The 16,562-nt window shown below is 43.2% G+C and overlaps 1 protein-coding gene across 5 annotated transcripts in view; it reads right to left on the minus strand.

Annotated features, from left to right (window-relative positions):
- Nucleotides 1–16,562, minus strand: part of SYNRG (synergin gamma) — a 36,074-nt gene that overhangs the window by 19,067 nt on the left and 445 nt on the right. For 2 of the 5 annotated variants that reach the window (XM_053961010.1, XM_053961009.1), the window contains exons 2-12: nt 13,383–13,423; nt 11,930–12,048; nt 10,574–10,704; nt 10,186–10,291; nt 9,808–9,919; nt 6,000–6,077; nt 5,091–5,287; nt 4,136–4,438; nt 3,252–3,379; nt 1,191–1,309; nt 934–996 (exon numbers count right to left, since the gene is read on the minus strand). In XM_053961010.1, coding sequence (XP_053816985.1) covers nt 934–996; nt 1,191–1,309; nt 3,252–3,379; nt 4,136–4,438; nt 5,091–5,287; nt 6,000–6,077; nt 9,808–9,919; nt 10,186–10,291; nt 10,574–10,704; nt 11,930–12,048; nt 13,383–13,423 — 1,397 coding nt within the window. Of the gene's footprint in view, nt 1–933; nt 997–1,190; nt 1,310–3,251; nt 3,380–4,135; nt 4,439–5,090; nt 5,288–5,999; nt 6,078–7,454; nt 7,683–8,389; nt 8,681–9,807; nt 9,920–10,185; nt 10,292–10,573; nt 10,705–11,929; nt 12,049–13,382; nt 13,424–16,562 lie in introns of all 5 variants that reach the window. The other 3 variants (XM_053961006.1, XM_053961008.1, XM_053961007.1) reach the window with 3 other exon arrangements.

Here is a 16,562-nt window from a genome sequence, read left to right on the forward strand (position 1 = left end):
ATCACCAGATGGCTGAGACAAAACCAACATGAGGTAAGAATGTTTTCACTGAATTTACATTCAATATTTTGGTGTGCTAATTTTATAGCTTTCTTGTTTTGAACATGAAAACATTGTTTAACCCATTCACCAGCATGTACATACTTGGACTACTTGTAATTTTAAAGTATTGATGCTTACTTTAAGACAAGTGTCCAATAAATAGGTTTTTTCTCTTTAGAAACACACCACTAGCATTTAATTATTAAGCTACCACAGTGTCACACTTTAAATCAGTTTAACTGAGATTTAAAACAATACTCTTAGTAATGGCAGTAAAGGACCACTACACCTGACCTTTTATTGCATTCTCCCTCCCCTCCAAACCAATTCATTTGGCTCAGCAACAATATAAATATTCCTGAAATTGCAACTCATTGATCAAAACTGCAACAGCACAGCAAAGTAAACTTACTGAAGAATTGCAAACTTTTCCATTAGAAATGTAAGCTGGTGAAAGGGTTAAGAGTGGTCAGACCTTGACAGCAGGCAAATACAGCAACTTTCTATATTATAGAACATGTACAGAAAGAGATCAAATGTTATTTCATTTTACTGCAAGCATTTAATCCTGAAGAGGTTCCAAGCATGAGAAGCTCACAAAACACCACAGGGGTTTCACAAATGAATGACTCCTTACTTAAAACAAATTCCAACCACATCATCACTTTAAAATAAAACTCAGGAGCACCCAGAAGAGATGCCAGCCTTCCAGAAATACCATCAGCACATTGTTCCAATAGGATATTGTCCTGTTTTTTCAAGATACTTCCTACCAAGTTTTTTAGAGAAGCAGCATCACCATTATTTTAGAATTGCAGAGATGGAAATTCTGCAGCTCAAAGAGAAATGCTACAAATGATAATGAAAATCCAATAAAGCCCCAGTGCTTACCCAAGTATTTGCTTTCTGCTGGTTGCTCTAATTCCCGGAAAGCGCTGTACTTGTCCCCTCCATCTAGAGAAGAGGAGAAAAGAAATACATTTACACAGAGAAATTACGAATTCATACAGCAAAATTATGAATTCATACAGCAAACGTTACATTCATTGCTCTGATTTTTAAATATGAATATCTTATCAATGCAAAAAAGAAGATATATGAAACTGTACAATAAATTGCTCATAATGGTTGTGTATTTGTCCTTTTACCTCCAAAAGCAGCTGCACTCTCAGAAGGCTTCTCAGCTGCCATTCCTTTAAACACAGCATATTTGTCAGCTGGTGAAAGTGGCTTAGTACCTGGGAGTGGCATTAGTAAAGAAGGAACACTAAAAACAAAAGAGAGAAAAGCAAAGTTCCTTAATTTATCCATAAGAAATCTGCATTTCCAGGTTTTATTTAAAGGAGCCTCTTATTATGCCAACACAATTTCATTCCTAAACCTATGTTTAATCCAGCCCCTGATGTAAGTGACCTCAGCTGGGTAAATTCCCACTTTATCTCACCTAATCATATTTCTTTAGTTCAAAGTCAATCTGCACCATTCTTGATTTTAATTTCTATCAAAACCATGAACAAAACTCCAGAACTTTATGCCAAGGAATTCGTAGCCCAGGAGAGACCAAGCACACAGACACACGCCAGGAATCACTCCTGCTTAATTTATCCCTATGAAAATTCCCCCTGATTGAACTAGGTACAGTAAAGAGTTAAAACTGCACGAGATTTTAACAGCTCCATACTTTCAGCTTATCTAATTCTGATTATATCTCATTACATATTGTAAAATTAAGATAATAAAGTGGGATCACTGTTCAAAGGAAGGAAAATAATAACTCTGAATTTCTGTCAGTGCCAATCAGGAAGTTTAGGCAGGTATCTAGTCAGCAAAATAAGGATTAGTGCACAGTTACACAAGCAAGTCTTTTTGCATAAACACACTCTATTTTATCCAGTAAAACTGCCACAACAACCTAACACCTTGTTAGCAAACGCTGGAAGATTTAGGAGAGAGCTTTGCTTGCCCTCCACACAAGCCCCCGTTATCAGGCCTTGCCAGCTCCACACAACAACATCCTTTACATATGAACGATGCCTTCTACCTCCAGTTTGTGTCATTCACATTGAAAACCTGAATGAATTTCTACTGCATTCTTCAGCCTGGAGCAAGAATCTTTCCAGAGACATTTAAATCTCCTTATCAGCAGCCTACAAGCAACACACAAACCAAGCACTTGCACACATGTGCTGATGCTGGTCTGTGGTGCTTGCAGGCAGACAGTGCAACGGCAAAATAACAGAGCTTATGGTAATATAATTAAATTTCCCATCCCTGCAAAGCAGGCTATTAGATATGCAATCTTGGCAAATGGAATGGTTAATCAGCTGTACTCCACAGATGGCTTTTTTTAAAATAAAGCTCCATAAGCAATTAGATTATAGCTCATTGTAACATTTTGTTCAAAACTGAACGCTTTCACAACTGAATAAAGAGAACTGCTGCAGTGAAAAAGGAACACCATTTTTGAAATATTTCTTTATGATCCTCTACTTCCCCATTGTGCAACAGTTTTCTGTCAAAACTTTCAGTAACAGATTAGCTTCAGCTGCAAAATGACATCTAACACAAGACATACTTAAATCAGCATCTTCAGACCCATGTGGCATTGACTGACACCCCTGGGAGTGCCCAAGGCCAGGCTGGACAGGGTTTGAAGCAATTTGATCTAATGGAAGGTGCCTCTGGCCCAGGGTAGGGGGTGGAACTGATGATCTTTAAGGTCCCTTCCAAACCAAAACATTCTGGACTTCTGTGCCATCAGGAAAATTATATTTCTCACACAGAAGCCATTTGCCTTAACATAAGAGAACAATAGGGTTGAACATCCCCATTTGCTGAGGAAGCACCTGGTAATCAAGGATGGAATCTGATGGAATTCAGAGCTCTGTTTGCCACAAAGAACAGCCAGCTCCTACCCACAATATGTCTGTCTACAATTAGACACCTGGGAGGTGCATAAAGAGGAAAGAAGGCTGAAATTCTGTAGTCTTTGTAGATGTTGAAAGGTTGATTGTAAACTATCAAAGGGAGGAAAGATATTTATTTATTTTGTTATACAAAACCTGCCTGATCAGGAATTACATCTTGTCTCCCAAAGGAAAAGCCAAGATTGCTGGAGTCTGAATGATGTTTCAATTGAGATTTATAGTCAGGCATCAAAAGTTTACGCAGTGGCCAGAGAAATGACAGAAACATCAAGGACCTGGTACCTGCTCCGGTGCTGGGAATTGGCTGCTTTGGCTGCCTCCCCCTGGAAATCAGTGAAGGACTCATCCAGAGAGCCAGACTTTGAGGCATCCTGAAACTCCTGGAAGTCATCATCTTCTGGTTTTACTACCTGGGTTACAAACAACACATGAATTGCTATGCTGCTGGCTCTTCAAGTTGTCATACAACAAGAAAGCAGCTTGGAGCAGTGTGTGATTTAGAGGGGAAGAAAAGAAGGAAAAGAACTTTTCAACACCAGCATCATCAGCACTTCCTCTATGTCTGCACCTCACCCTACTCAAACAAACACAGGATTACAGGGAGCAAGAATGAACAACAGATCATTATTTCACAATAAATGTGTTATCGATCATAGACATGTCATCTTTTAATACAAGACAAATATTAATAATCTAAATCAATGAATAATTTAAAATTAATAGCAGCACAAAAAATATTTTCTGAAGAATGAAGCATGTCTGCAAACAGCAAAATGTATCCCCCACACGATTTACCTTTGTAAACTGAAGGTTTTCAGTGCTCTCAGCTGCTCCTGAAACTCCTATTTTACCAGCTATTAGAGTTTGCTGTGCAGTTTAACCTAAAATTCCATTTTATGTGCATTACAAAATCCTAACTACAACTAAAATCCTCTTTGGAATACAGAACACTTTTGTACCTCTTCTAATGCCACCAGAAAGAACTGAAAAAATAAAAGTACGCCCTTAGCGGCACTTCACATTTTCAGACGTCACATGCTGGATTTCAGCTCTGTTGGTTTTTTTTTTTTTTTTTGCCATTTACTTAAAACCTGTTCTCACCATGTAAGTGCCAGGCTAATTTCCCTTCCAGGGAAGGGGGTTTTCCAGGCTGGGAGCGAGCTCACCTGGCCGGGCGGGTAGGAGGGCAGGAAGGCTCCGGAAGGCTGTGCTGCAGCTCCAACCGCTGGAGCCGGGGCCGGGGCTGGAGCAGGGGCAGGAGGAGGAGCAGGAGCAGGAGCAGGGCCGGGGATGCTCATGCCCATCACAGAGGGCCCGATGCCCAGCCCCACGGAGGCCGGGGGAGCCGCGGGCAGCAGCGGGGGCTGGCTCACCCCGCCGGGCAGCGGCACCGGGAAGCCGGACAGGGTGGGGACGGGCGCGGCTGGAAACTGGTTCAGCACGTCAGGGCTCACGGCAGGGATCCCTCTCTGCAGAGGCAACAAGCACACAGTTAGTTACAGCTGCAGTGCTGATCAAAGGGTGCAGTGTGTTCTCAGTTCCAGTCTGCAGCTCGTTGTGCTGAAGCCAACGAGGAGCAGGGTACTGGTCAAGCTCCCAGCAAACCTCCCACATCCAAACAAGGTCTATGTAGGTGAATTATATTCAACACAGAATTCCCGAGGTAGGAAAAGGCCTTCAAGGCCATTGAGTCCATCTTTTGACCCACCCTGTGACCCAGCCCAGAGCATTGTCCTTCCTTGGACACCTCCAGGGATGGGGACTCCACCACCTCCCTGGGCAGCCCCTTCCAGTGCTTAATAAACTTTTCCATTAATAAATTCTTCCTCATGTTCCAGCTGAAACTCCCCTGGCACAGCTTGAGGCCACGTATTCTTATCCTGTCACTTGTTGCATTTGATATTAAAAATACATACACATGAGATTTGTACCTATTTCTAAGAACTTCAGTTGACACTAAAGGAGAGAGTAATTGAAATGTAAGTGATGAAATTGCTTAGATTAGAACCCCACTGAAGTCACCAGGGCAGTTTCTCCGCTGGACTCCAACAGAAGCAGTGTTTTACAGGAGGTGTGCAGGCCCAGGGCAGCTGCTCAGGGGGCTGCCAGGGAAGAGCATACCTGGGTCACTGCTATCATGGCCAGCACGGAGTAGAGCTCCTCCTTGGTGAGCTTCCCGGGCGTGGTGCGGTTGGCCAAGGCCCAGATCTGCCCCAGGGTCTCCCTGGGCAGTCCCGAGGACATCAGGATGGGGTAGAGCTTGGCTGTGTCAATTCCAGCAGGAGTCAGAGTGGTTTCTAAGATCTTCTTATACAGCTCTGTCGTGAGGGAGGCAGCGTTAGACACTGACAACTGCTCTTTTCAATTATTATTGCTTTTTTATGCTGTCTCAAACTCAACATGATATCAAATCAGGAGCACTCAGTGTAAGGTAAAGCAAGAGCATTCTGGCACTGCATTATATCACCATGTTTCATCTAAATGTGTTATTGGATGGTCTTTACAGACAAGTTTAACTCAAACTGAGAAATATTTTAAATAAAGTACACTTAGTGCTGCATTTCAAACCACTTTTCTTTAATGAAATTGCAGAATAACCCAGATGAAAAGATAGTTCTAAGAGCCTTATGTACTTAAACCTCAGTGTAATCAATATTTACTACAGCAATTCATTTTCTATTCACTGTGTTATTTACACATAGAAGACACACAGCTTTCAGAAATGAGCCTGCCTAATTACAAGACATGCCAAAAACCAGAATACCCACGAAAGCAGCATTATCAGCAATGCACCCTCTGCTGGGATAAGCTGCTGCCATAAATGTTTAATCTAGAATTTGTTAACATGCTCAAATGTCAAACCCCCCGTTTCTTCAAATGCAGATAAGACACCATAAATATGTACCATATCAAAGATCCAGGATTCTTTTGATGAGGGAATAAGGCTTTGATCAGTAAGTGGCCATGCAGGCACGGGTACATTCACACTTTGCACTGCCCACCTGGCCAAATGCCCACTGGTTGCTTTACCTGGGACCAAGCTGTCGTTGTAAATCCAGGGAGGCATAATTTGCTGGATGGGGTCCTGGGGAGGGAACACTCCAACTCCTAAAGGTATTCCATTCAGTAAGGAAAACAGTTGCATTAGGATACAGAGTACAATGATCTTAAGAGGCTACACCACAGCTGGTCAGCATCATTCAGCATTTCAGGCAAAGATTTCAGATTGGAATCACTGTGCTCAGAGGAAAAACAGATACTGCAAGAATATGAAATAATAACTAGAATGATGTGGCAGTAATAGATCATAGTTATTTATGTAATGAAATTAGGAGCTCCTCACGTGCCTCCCTCAACGTGCAGATGTACAGAACCTAAAGTCTCACTGTCTTCAAGTTTCACAGCAGTTCTGTGTCATAACAAATTCAGCTTCCCATCAGCTCCCTGCTATTAGGGCTATTAGTGGAATAAATAAATCCATACCTACCATAAACCCCACAACATCCTCCCCTGGGAAATCCACAAAGAGCCCAGGGACTGAACCTCAGCAAGATCGTATCCCACATCCACAAACCTGTATCCAGTCTGCAGCTCCAGGGGACACCACAGCCACCTTCACCACTACAGGCTTTTGTAACATGACCTGCCACGCTTCACTCCCTGAAAATCGGTTATTTCCTTCTTCACTATGTGGACTCTTCCCCTCAGTCTCCCTCAGCAGATTTTATGCTCACCTTGGATGGAGCTCTGAACAAAATCAGCATCATTTCAGATTTCATTGTCTTTCCCAGTACCCTTGCATCTCCTCATCTTCCACATGGATTCCCTCTTGACTGCAGTCTAATTTCTAATTATCCCACAACTCCAAGCACATTCTAATATAAGCAATTCCTTCCATTTCACCAACCAAGTAAAATAAATTTGCCACTTCCTCAGATCTCGTTATTCTTCAGTTTTAACCCCCCTTCCATACTCAGTCAACAGTTTTAACAAAATCCAAACTGGAACAAAGCCTTGTTTCAAGTTTTCCTCTAGACTATCTTTTGAATATTCAACCCTAAAGCACAGGTAGTTTTACACATAATGTGTATGAGCAGCAAATACTCGAGAAATGAGTATTAACTAGCTAAGAGTTTTAACCTGGCAAGATTTTATCCCCTCCAGTTTCCCTAAATAGTTTTTTAAAAATATCTTCAGACAGCACAACTTCTTTTTCCCCAAGACAGGACAGAATATTTTAAAACAGCGAACCTGATTAAACAAACATGTTAAAAGTGATTACAACAATAAACTCACATGGAGAAAGTTCAGAGCAAAATCATGGCAGTTACACTTTGAGCAAGGAGCAGGAGGCACTGACATATTATTCAAGCAGGCGTTCAGAGCAAAATTACGCAGGGTTGGCCTTGGAATTAGTGAACAGAGCGTTAGCACCAAGCAGCATCTCATTAGATTGAAATTCTGTCAAACGTTTTGATTGCTCACCACACTCTTCAACTGCTCTGTTTTGTTCTGAAGCCTTGTGCACCTCTGCAGCAGCAGTGGGACCACTTTCATGTCCACCTACAACATCCCAGTCACTGCTGGTGAGACTGGGATGGGCTTGGCTTGCAGCCGAGGCTTTGTGCCCAACTTCGGACGTTTTAAGTTTGGTTTGCTCTTGTTCAGATTCATCTGAGCCATTAGCTAAGGCTTTCTCCTCCAAGGAAGAGCCTGAATAAACAGCAGGAGGAATTATTTATACTTTGTTATGAACTGCCCAGACTGCAGTTCCGCACTTTTCAAAGGAGAAGCACTTTTGGTACAACTGATGAGTTAGAGATGATCAGCCCCAGCTCAGACCAACAGCACCACCCTCTCTGGACACTTTCAGAGCCTGGTTCTGCCCTTTACTTACCACAAACACAGCAAATTCAAAGTAAGAGGAGGAAGACACAAAACAATTTCCTGCATTACAATTACTGTTGCGTAATCATCCAGGCCATCAGGAGCAGAAGTGCCCAGTATCTACTTACAGCTCCAAAACTCTTCATGTTCATCTCACCAACATCCCTTCAGCCTCCAAGGGAGGAAGCACACAAGTGCTCCACAGCAGCATAATCATTATTTCATATATCACCATCTCAACTGTGTTTTTTTCTACCCCACAGATTTAGGATGATGCTAAAACACAAGATTTAATTCACCTAAGGTCAGGTATGTGTGTATTTGGATCCACACATGACTTGCTTTTACAGGCAGTTCTAAGGGAAGCAAGAAGGGGACTAAAATCATCTTTTCCCATGGATCAGCAGGTTTCTGCTTAATTGCCTAAATTATTTTTTCCAGCCAGGCTGAAAAAAAAAAAAAAACCAACAAATTAGGTAAAGACTCTGTGTAGCTCAGAGGGTGACATGTAAAAGAAGATACTTTAGAGTTACCTGTTTTATGGGTATTGGATGGAGATGCAGAGGTAGGAAAATAAGGAACCTGCCCAGTTGTACCATGCAGGGTGGATAACACTGGAGCCTGGGCTGGAGGGCCAGGGTGGAGCACAGCCCTCTCTGAAAGCAGCTGCCCAGCCTCAGTGGCAGGATGGAAAGGCTGAGAGGTGGATTGAGGCACCAGTTTGGGGGTTTCAACAGGCCCTTGCATAAAGTCACTAAATTCTTCATCATCGAGAAAAGCAGAATGGGAAACAGACACAGCACAATGGGATGGTGTGGGATGATCTGCAAATGGAATGAACACACAAGGCAAAGTGATGAGGAATAAGGGTCACGGGTGGGAATGTGGGGGAAGTGGCAAACACTGGGAATACACAGCAAAGGGGCGAGGAGGAGCAGCGTGGAGGCTGTGTGGTGACATGTGAAGGGTGTCATTGGCACAAGGTAAAACTGAGCAGCCCCTTCCAACCACGCATCTTCTCTCCCAGGTGTTCAGGATGTAAACACTGAAACTTGGTTCTTCACGCTTGCTGTGAAAGTATTCTGTCTGTTTTAAGCAGACAGGGTCAAAAAAAAAAATCCAGAGGTAATATTTCAAACTGGACATAATGGAGTCTGTCAGGGGGACATTCTCCTTCAAAGGAATGCTTTATCCACAGAAACTCAGCAATGGATCATAAATACAAAAGAAATGTCTGCTCATGTAGACAATTTTCTGCTTGATCCCTTCCAGTGTTACTCATTTCAACAGAACTGGTGAAGGACAGGGAAGTCTACAGACAGAGGGAAGTTGTCAGAGACCACCTGTAAGCGCAAACTTACCAAGGAGTTAATCCACAGCAGAGACACAAATTTTATACAGGAAAAAGCTGACCTAGATAAGCTTTGTTTCAGGCTAGACACTAAAAAAACTACACTACGGACCACAAGAAATCTTAAGTGGCAATTGTTGCCAGTGTAATTACTGAGAACACAGAGGCTTGGTTTGACCATGCCCAACGACACATCAGCCAGCTGTGACACTGCACTCAAGTCTTTATGCATGGTTTTGATCATTCTTAGCACTTAAATACCACTTCTCATCTTCAAAAGCACTCTGCAAAACATTAATTAATGCTTTGACTAGAAAAGAACAAACGCTTTATCAATTTCCTTGATGCTTCACATTTAGCACAGCACATGAGGCTTTCTGTTAAAGATTTCTAGTCTTTTAATAACAGCTGGTATCTAATATTTCACCCTCATATCCGGACCAAGCAAACAGCTGCCAGAATGACATTTGATTTTACAAAACTGTTAATCCACTCAATTTGTACCAGCAAATAAAAATACTTGTTGAAATTGGTCCCTCTGCTGAGGATTTCAAACGTTGGAGTTTTATTTTCAGTTGGAAAATGAGGAAAATTACAAACCTGGCTTTTTTGCATGTGTTGCTGGTGTTGGGTGCATTTTAGCATCTCTAGAAAAGCCATCTAAGTTCCCTTTAATGGCTTCCAAAGCATCATCTCTGCTTTTTTCACCTGTCTGAAACAGCACAGAAAACGTTTTGAAAAATGGACAGAACAGCTCAGTTTTCTTCCAATACCCACACACTTCTTCAGTACCAGAACTAGCAACGCCTGCCGCTGGCAGAGTGTGGAAAGGACTGACTCTTCCAGAGGTTTTCTCAAGCAATAATCTGGCATCTCATGCAATTCCCACTGATTTGCTTGTTGAAAGAGACCCTCCCATCAAAAGCTATTAAAAGAAAACCTGAAGAAAGAAACACCCCACTCGTTATCAGGCCATACCTTGGGTTTCACACTGCTCAGGAGTCTCAGCTTTTGTTTCTGCTCTTCAAACTGCCGCCGTTTTCTCTCTTCCTCTAAGAACTTCTGCTGGTGCTCAAACCTCTTCCTGAAGGAAAATTATTTTAAACAAATAAATAAATAAATAAAAATAATTTTTATGAGACTTTTCACATCAGGTTTGTGCTTGATTTCTCCGTTACTACTGTCTCAAATTCAGATGGTTTGGTGCACGCACTCCTGCTTCTTCTCAGACCTGGACAAGCACCGCGGACTTCAGAGGCAGTGCAATATCCAGCAATATCCTACAGCCCCAAACAATGCTGCTCCAGAGAAACCACTTCTCCCCCTCACAGAAGGATCCCCCAAGAGTCAGTGAAGTGTCACTTACTGCTGCTCCTCTGCAAACTGCTTCTGCATGTCGGGGCTGTACTGCGGGGCGGCCGGGCGCATTCCCAGGAAGGAGGCCTGTCCCATGTAGGGCATCCCAGCTGCTGGCATCGGCCCTAGGGCCATGCCACCCTACAACCAAACACACAGCTCCAGGGGAGTTTTTTTCAGCTCCAATGCATTTTTTTTTCCCCCCCGTTAGAAAAAGCCAAACCACTGGCAGAGCCGATAAAGAGTGTTAGGGAGTGCTGGAGGAGCAGTGCCCTCAGTAGATGGCACTCTTCCTCTCCACAAGCGCTCAGCCTCACAGCATTTGGGAAAAACTGTCAAAAATCAGCTCTTCAAATCCAGCCTGCCCCAAGAGCAGGAAGGCAACAGCCATCCCACACCGCTCAGCACGGGTTTTCTTGGGGTTTTTGGTTCCTATTCTAAGGGATTTCATAATATTTTTATGGTCCCTCCTACCAACCAGAGATGCTGGAAAATGTGGTCTAGGCATTTCCCAGACATATCCAGGGAACAACAAGATATGACAACAGCCAAGAGGAACCTTGATTGAATAAACTGTATCAGAAGCATTTGCTGAAAAATATATTCTGGGACATTTAGAGCAGCAAAGCTGCCTAATATAGAAGGAGCCAGAAAATAATTATTTTTCTTACCATTCATTTTGCATTTGGTCTCAGAACACGTAGGAAGAGAACAAAAGTTGTTTATTATTTTTAGACCAGCTCTCATAAAAACATCTTCCTACTATAAATTTCACCACAATAACATAATAAATTGCAGCTGGGGGAGGGAAGGGAGTGTAAGGAGATGGCAAAACAATAAATTCCATTTGTGACACAGCAATTTGGTTAGAAAGTCATGCAAAAACATTGAATTTCAGCATAGTGCAAATTTGTACATAAGCACATATGGTGCTAAATAGAAGACAACAGATTAAAAGAGAGAAAACATAATATTATCTGCTAATATTTCATTCTTAATTATTTCATTCCTCAATTAGCAACAGCAGCACTAAAGACAAAGTTACTTTGAGGAAAAAGAAGAATGACAGTGATAGGACAGAGGGAAAGGCCTTAACCTGAAGGAGGGCAGGCTTAGATTGGATATTAGAGAGAAATTCTTCCCTGTGAGGGTGGTGAGGCCCTGGCACAGGGTGCCCAGAGAGGTTGTGGATTCCCCATCCCTGGAAATGTCCAAGGCCAGGCTGGATGGAGCTTGGAGCAGCCTGGGAGGGTGAAAGGTGTCCCTGCCCAAGGCAGGGGGTGGAACTGGATGAGCTTTAATGTCCCTTTCAACCCAAACCAGTCTGGGGCTCTGCAGTTTCAGGCCACATTTCATTGCCACACACCTGCATGGCCATGGGTCCAGGAGGCATCTGAGAGCCATAATTCATTCCCATCATCCCTGGCATGTTGGTCTGCATGACAGGAACCATTGGAAACCCTTGCTGTTGCATAGGAATCATCCCTGCAATGAAACATTAAACAAGCTAAGTGCCCAGTTAATGTTAAAAGCTTTTTTTTTTTTTTTCCCATCCCTAACCCTGCCTCCCCCATTTAATTGTTCTTTTTTGTTTCCTAAACCAGCGAAAGAAAGTAAAAAACTCTGAGTTGAGCTGGACTGTTTAAAAATAAAAATAACAATATTTGCTGCACTGCAGGCAGCCACAGAATCTCCTTAGTTTAGACACTGGTCAGTCTACAGGGAAAAATATTACAGGGCTTTTCAGTAACTAAGCTGATGAATTATCCCACCATCCTAATGATTCTCTGTGGGTTTTTTCCCATATGATTTTGGAAGGGTCATTTCCAATTAAAAAGATTTAATTAACCAGGGTGACTGGTGCTGGTAATTCCCATTTCTCTTGAAACCAGCAGCTTCTCAAAATAAATCTTGGGAAATAAAGTCAACCTTTCACAAAGCAAATTCACACTCTGACCTGGCTGGATAACTTGTCTGTAGGTTAATTAGCACACTTTAGGTTAATTAGCCCACTACATGTGTTAGAATGGTAACAATAGTTGTCAGTAAAAGCTAAACGTGCACAAAATTGGACAAATCAAGCTGGAATGTATTAATTCACTGAATAAAGCAAGTGTGTTATGTTTCAGCATCTTCCTGTCTCACATTTTGCTGTCTTGGGAGACAAACACTAACATGCACTTGTTACCAGCACACCATGGAGATAATTATGCAAAAACACTCCAGGAGGGCATGACACAGGCAGGAATAATCCATGAATCAGTCCCTGAGATTTTAATAAAAAACTCTCTATTTCCCCCATAAATTCTCTGCATATTTTCCCCTAATTAAACAAACAGCACTGCATCAGGAATGAGAACAAAGGCAATTTAAGGCTGAGGCTCCCCCATTGTATTAATACTTTCCACACAGGTTGTGACTCTTGTCCTGGGGTCTTGATGTGCTTTGTAAATATTTACCAGGTCTTGCAACACCCACACAGTATGGGTATACACAGCTGGGAGATGAAGCAGAGAGAGGTGAAATGCCACACTCAAAATAACACCAGAATCTAAAAGGCCAATTCAGGTTAAAAAGGGAGATGTACTTTTCCTGGACCTTTAATCCAGATTCTGGTGGTGCTGCTTCAACAACACACTGGAGGTTTTCCCAGCAGAGGAGTGAGAGTCATTTGAGCAGAGCTGAATTCAAGGGCAAAAACCAGCCATGGAGTTCAATTAATAATCACACCTCTGAACATCACTGCAGACCTGGTTTAGGTCTAATTTGTCTAAACAAAGTCAAGAACTTTGTGCTCAAAAAGTGAAGCTGATGCGTACCTTGAGGGGGGCCCAAACCGCCTGCGACGGGAAACATGAAGCTGCAGGAGGAAAACAAGAGTATGTGAAATTCTGTCACTTTAGTGCAAATGGAAAATCCACCTCGACTTCCACGGCAGCACCATCACCAGGAGCCTCCCACCTTCTGGTCAGCACTTGCAGCTGCTCCTGCAGGTCCCACAGAACCCAACCCCATCCAAGGAAAAAAACTGTTACCCCTCAGTGGGATCCCCCAAAGCGCCCCGGCTGCAGAGCCAGGGAACTCAGATCTGATCCTCCCAGCAGCCCTGACACGGCTTTGACTCATCCACATCACCCACAAGAGACTTTCAGCACCCACACAGCTTGGGAACAGGTCAGTTTGTTGTGTGGGCTAAGCACGGAATGAATAAACATCTCCTCTTGGAAGTGCCTGACTCAGCAGGACCACCAGAGAACACTTCTCAGCTGCTTAGGAGCAGCTTTTCTGAAGAAAAATAAACTATCCAAAAAAACCCATCACTTTTTGCCCCCTTTAGAAACATTAAGTATCACAAAATAATGGAGTTTCTATTTTCTCAGTTATCTAATTACAACAAAAATAGCACCTTGGAGAAAACATTCATTCACATATCAAGGGTCAAGTGCACCTAGAGGAAGAACCATTAAAATTTCAACTGAAATCCTAATGGAAATTGCTAGCCCTCACTCTCAAACAGCTGCCAAACAGTAAAAAAGGACCTAGTTTAAAATTCTCATTTGCAAGCAACTTGCAGAAACCCACATCAGCAGCAATTTCCCAAACAAGAATCTCACTCAGTGTCCCAGGCAGTTATTACATCAAAATGCTGTGGAAGAGAAACACACTTATAGATATTCAATGTTCAATTCCAAGGGTGGATGTAAAAGAAACTGCCGAAGAGTACAAGAGAAAATGCCATCAGAAATGGCTGCAGGAAGTCCTGAAAGCCAACCTGGTTTATAAATATAAAAGAGCTGTGTAATGTGAGCACTAAGATAAAATAAGGAATTTAAATTATGCATTTATCCAGGAGCAAATTGCACCTCCTCACTGTACAGGCAGCGGGTCACACGGTCACCAAGACCCATTTGCTTTTCACTTCATTCTCTAATCAGGATCTTCATCATCCTGAAGCTTCTTCTTCAGCCCTGACTGTGTGCTGATTCCTCCTTCCACAACTATCACACACCTGTGCTTCCCAATGGCCTAGTCTTGCTATCCTCCACCCCCCACCACTTGGGGTTCTCCCTCTGAAGAACTCTGCAGACTCAAAGAGCTCAGCCCCAAACGTGTGCAGGGCTTGGTTCTCACCACAGCCAAGGTCTGTTTAACTCTATTCAGTCATTTGAATCCATTCCTTGGCATAGAGTATCAACACGAAAACAAACAGACTTACTTTAGTCAGAATGATTAAATACTAAATGTAATTTCTGAAGATTTCCTAAGCATGTAGAAGTGATCTAAGCTTCCTGTTTCCCTTCTTGTTGGGGAACCTGAACAACAAGAATTCTCCAAACCAGCAAATGCAATGTAAACTGAACAAGCGTCAGGAGGTACCACTGCTTGTTGGGAGCAAGTAAAGGCCAAACTATTAAATATTTATCCCTTTCTACAGAGCTCCTGGTTTATTTATAAGTCTCTGCTGAAAAAAATAAAAAGAAACAATCAACCAAAAAACCCTCAGCTGATTACAGGGCACTGGAAGAGGAGCTAGTCCAAAGTAGCAAAGCAAGCTCTGGCAGCACAGCCCCGTCCGTATTCTCTCCAGGATTCAGTGTGCAACTGCCAACACCAGCCACACTGGCACGGCCACAAACCACTCCACCAATGGGAAATTTATTACTGGACTGCTTTTTTGGAGATGCAAAATTGCCCAGAGCAATCAGTGAAAGCAGCTGGTTCTCGTGGCTGAGGGAGCCAGCGAAGGGACGGTCCTGTGTGAGACCGCCCTGGGTACGCTGCACAAATACAGTAAAGAGAAGGGAACAAATTGATCACCCTACAACAGACCTCTTAAAGCAGTACTAGAAACCTGTAAATTCCTACTAAATGAGTATTTTAAATATGGAGCTTAAAAAAAAAAACACTAAGAAGCCCCAAACCAACCAAGCAACAGCTTCAGCCAAAACGCAGGAGCGTGGGGAGAAGCAACTCCTTTTCTGAATTGAAACTTCACCATAACAGCTCCAAACCACACAGAACGTTTTCCCATCTACAAGTGGATTTTTTAAACCCCTTAATTCCCAAGCAGTACAACTCCATTGATGCAACAGACTGTCAGAGTATTTTTGAGTGGCAGAAATGCGCAAAAAATTGAAGTGAAATCAGGCAAAGAACCCACACAGACACAGAACAGAACTTTACCTCCAGACTTTGTCCTCAAAGAAACCAAAATACTATCAATGGGCAATGGTGATTTGTAAATCCTTTTATTTTTCAAAACCTTTATTTCTGAAACTGACAACAGTGACAACGCTCCCAATAACACTGACAAAACCGTGGGCTTTGGATATCCAAGACAACTCAATGAGCTTAATTGTCAAATGCAAAATTTCCTCAGCCTCCCTGGAAGTAGGACAAGAGATAAATAGCAGACGAGAGCCTACATTGAAAAAAAAACATTACTAGAGTCTTCAAAGGTGGTGAAATCCAGTTTTCCAACCTTTCCAGAAACACAACAACGTCTCTTTTAACACTGTTTTTTCTCCTCCTGACAGGATTCCTCAGTCCTCCCAGTGGCCAAGGTGCCCTTTGTGAGAAGGAGGGGAAAAGGGAAGTCCCCAGGGAGGCTGGGTCCCAGGAGGCCACAGCCAGACCTGCCCGGCAGTGACAGGGACATTTACTGCTGCCTGCCGACACCGGCGGCGCCGAGCGGGGCTGGCAGAACCCCCAAATCCTTCCCACCCCAATATCTGAGATTGCAGCTGAGCCTGACGGCAAGCGGGGCGCAACTGCCCAAGCCTGGACACACCGGGGGGAAATCAGCTGGGCCCCCAAAAATGTGACTAAATCTCGGCAAAGCGCAGAGCTACCGTGGCTGCATTCCCAACAACACACCTGGGACCTCCCCAGGGGTACAGGACCCCACGTACTCCACCCAGGACCCCGCCACATCCTGCCTGGGACCCTGATGTTCCATCCAGGATCACAGGTACTACACCTGAGACCCACCCGTCCTA

This window comes from Vidua chalybeata, chromosome 20, assembly GCF_026979565.1.
Source record: "Vidua chalybeata isolate OUT-0048 chromosome 20, bVidCha1 merged haplotype, whole genome shotgun sequence".
Taxonomy (NCBI): domain Eukaryota; kingdom Metazoa; phylum Chordata; class Aves; order Passeriformes; family Viduidae; genus Vidua; species Vidua chalybeata.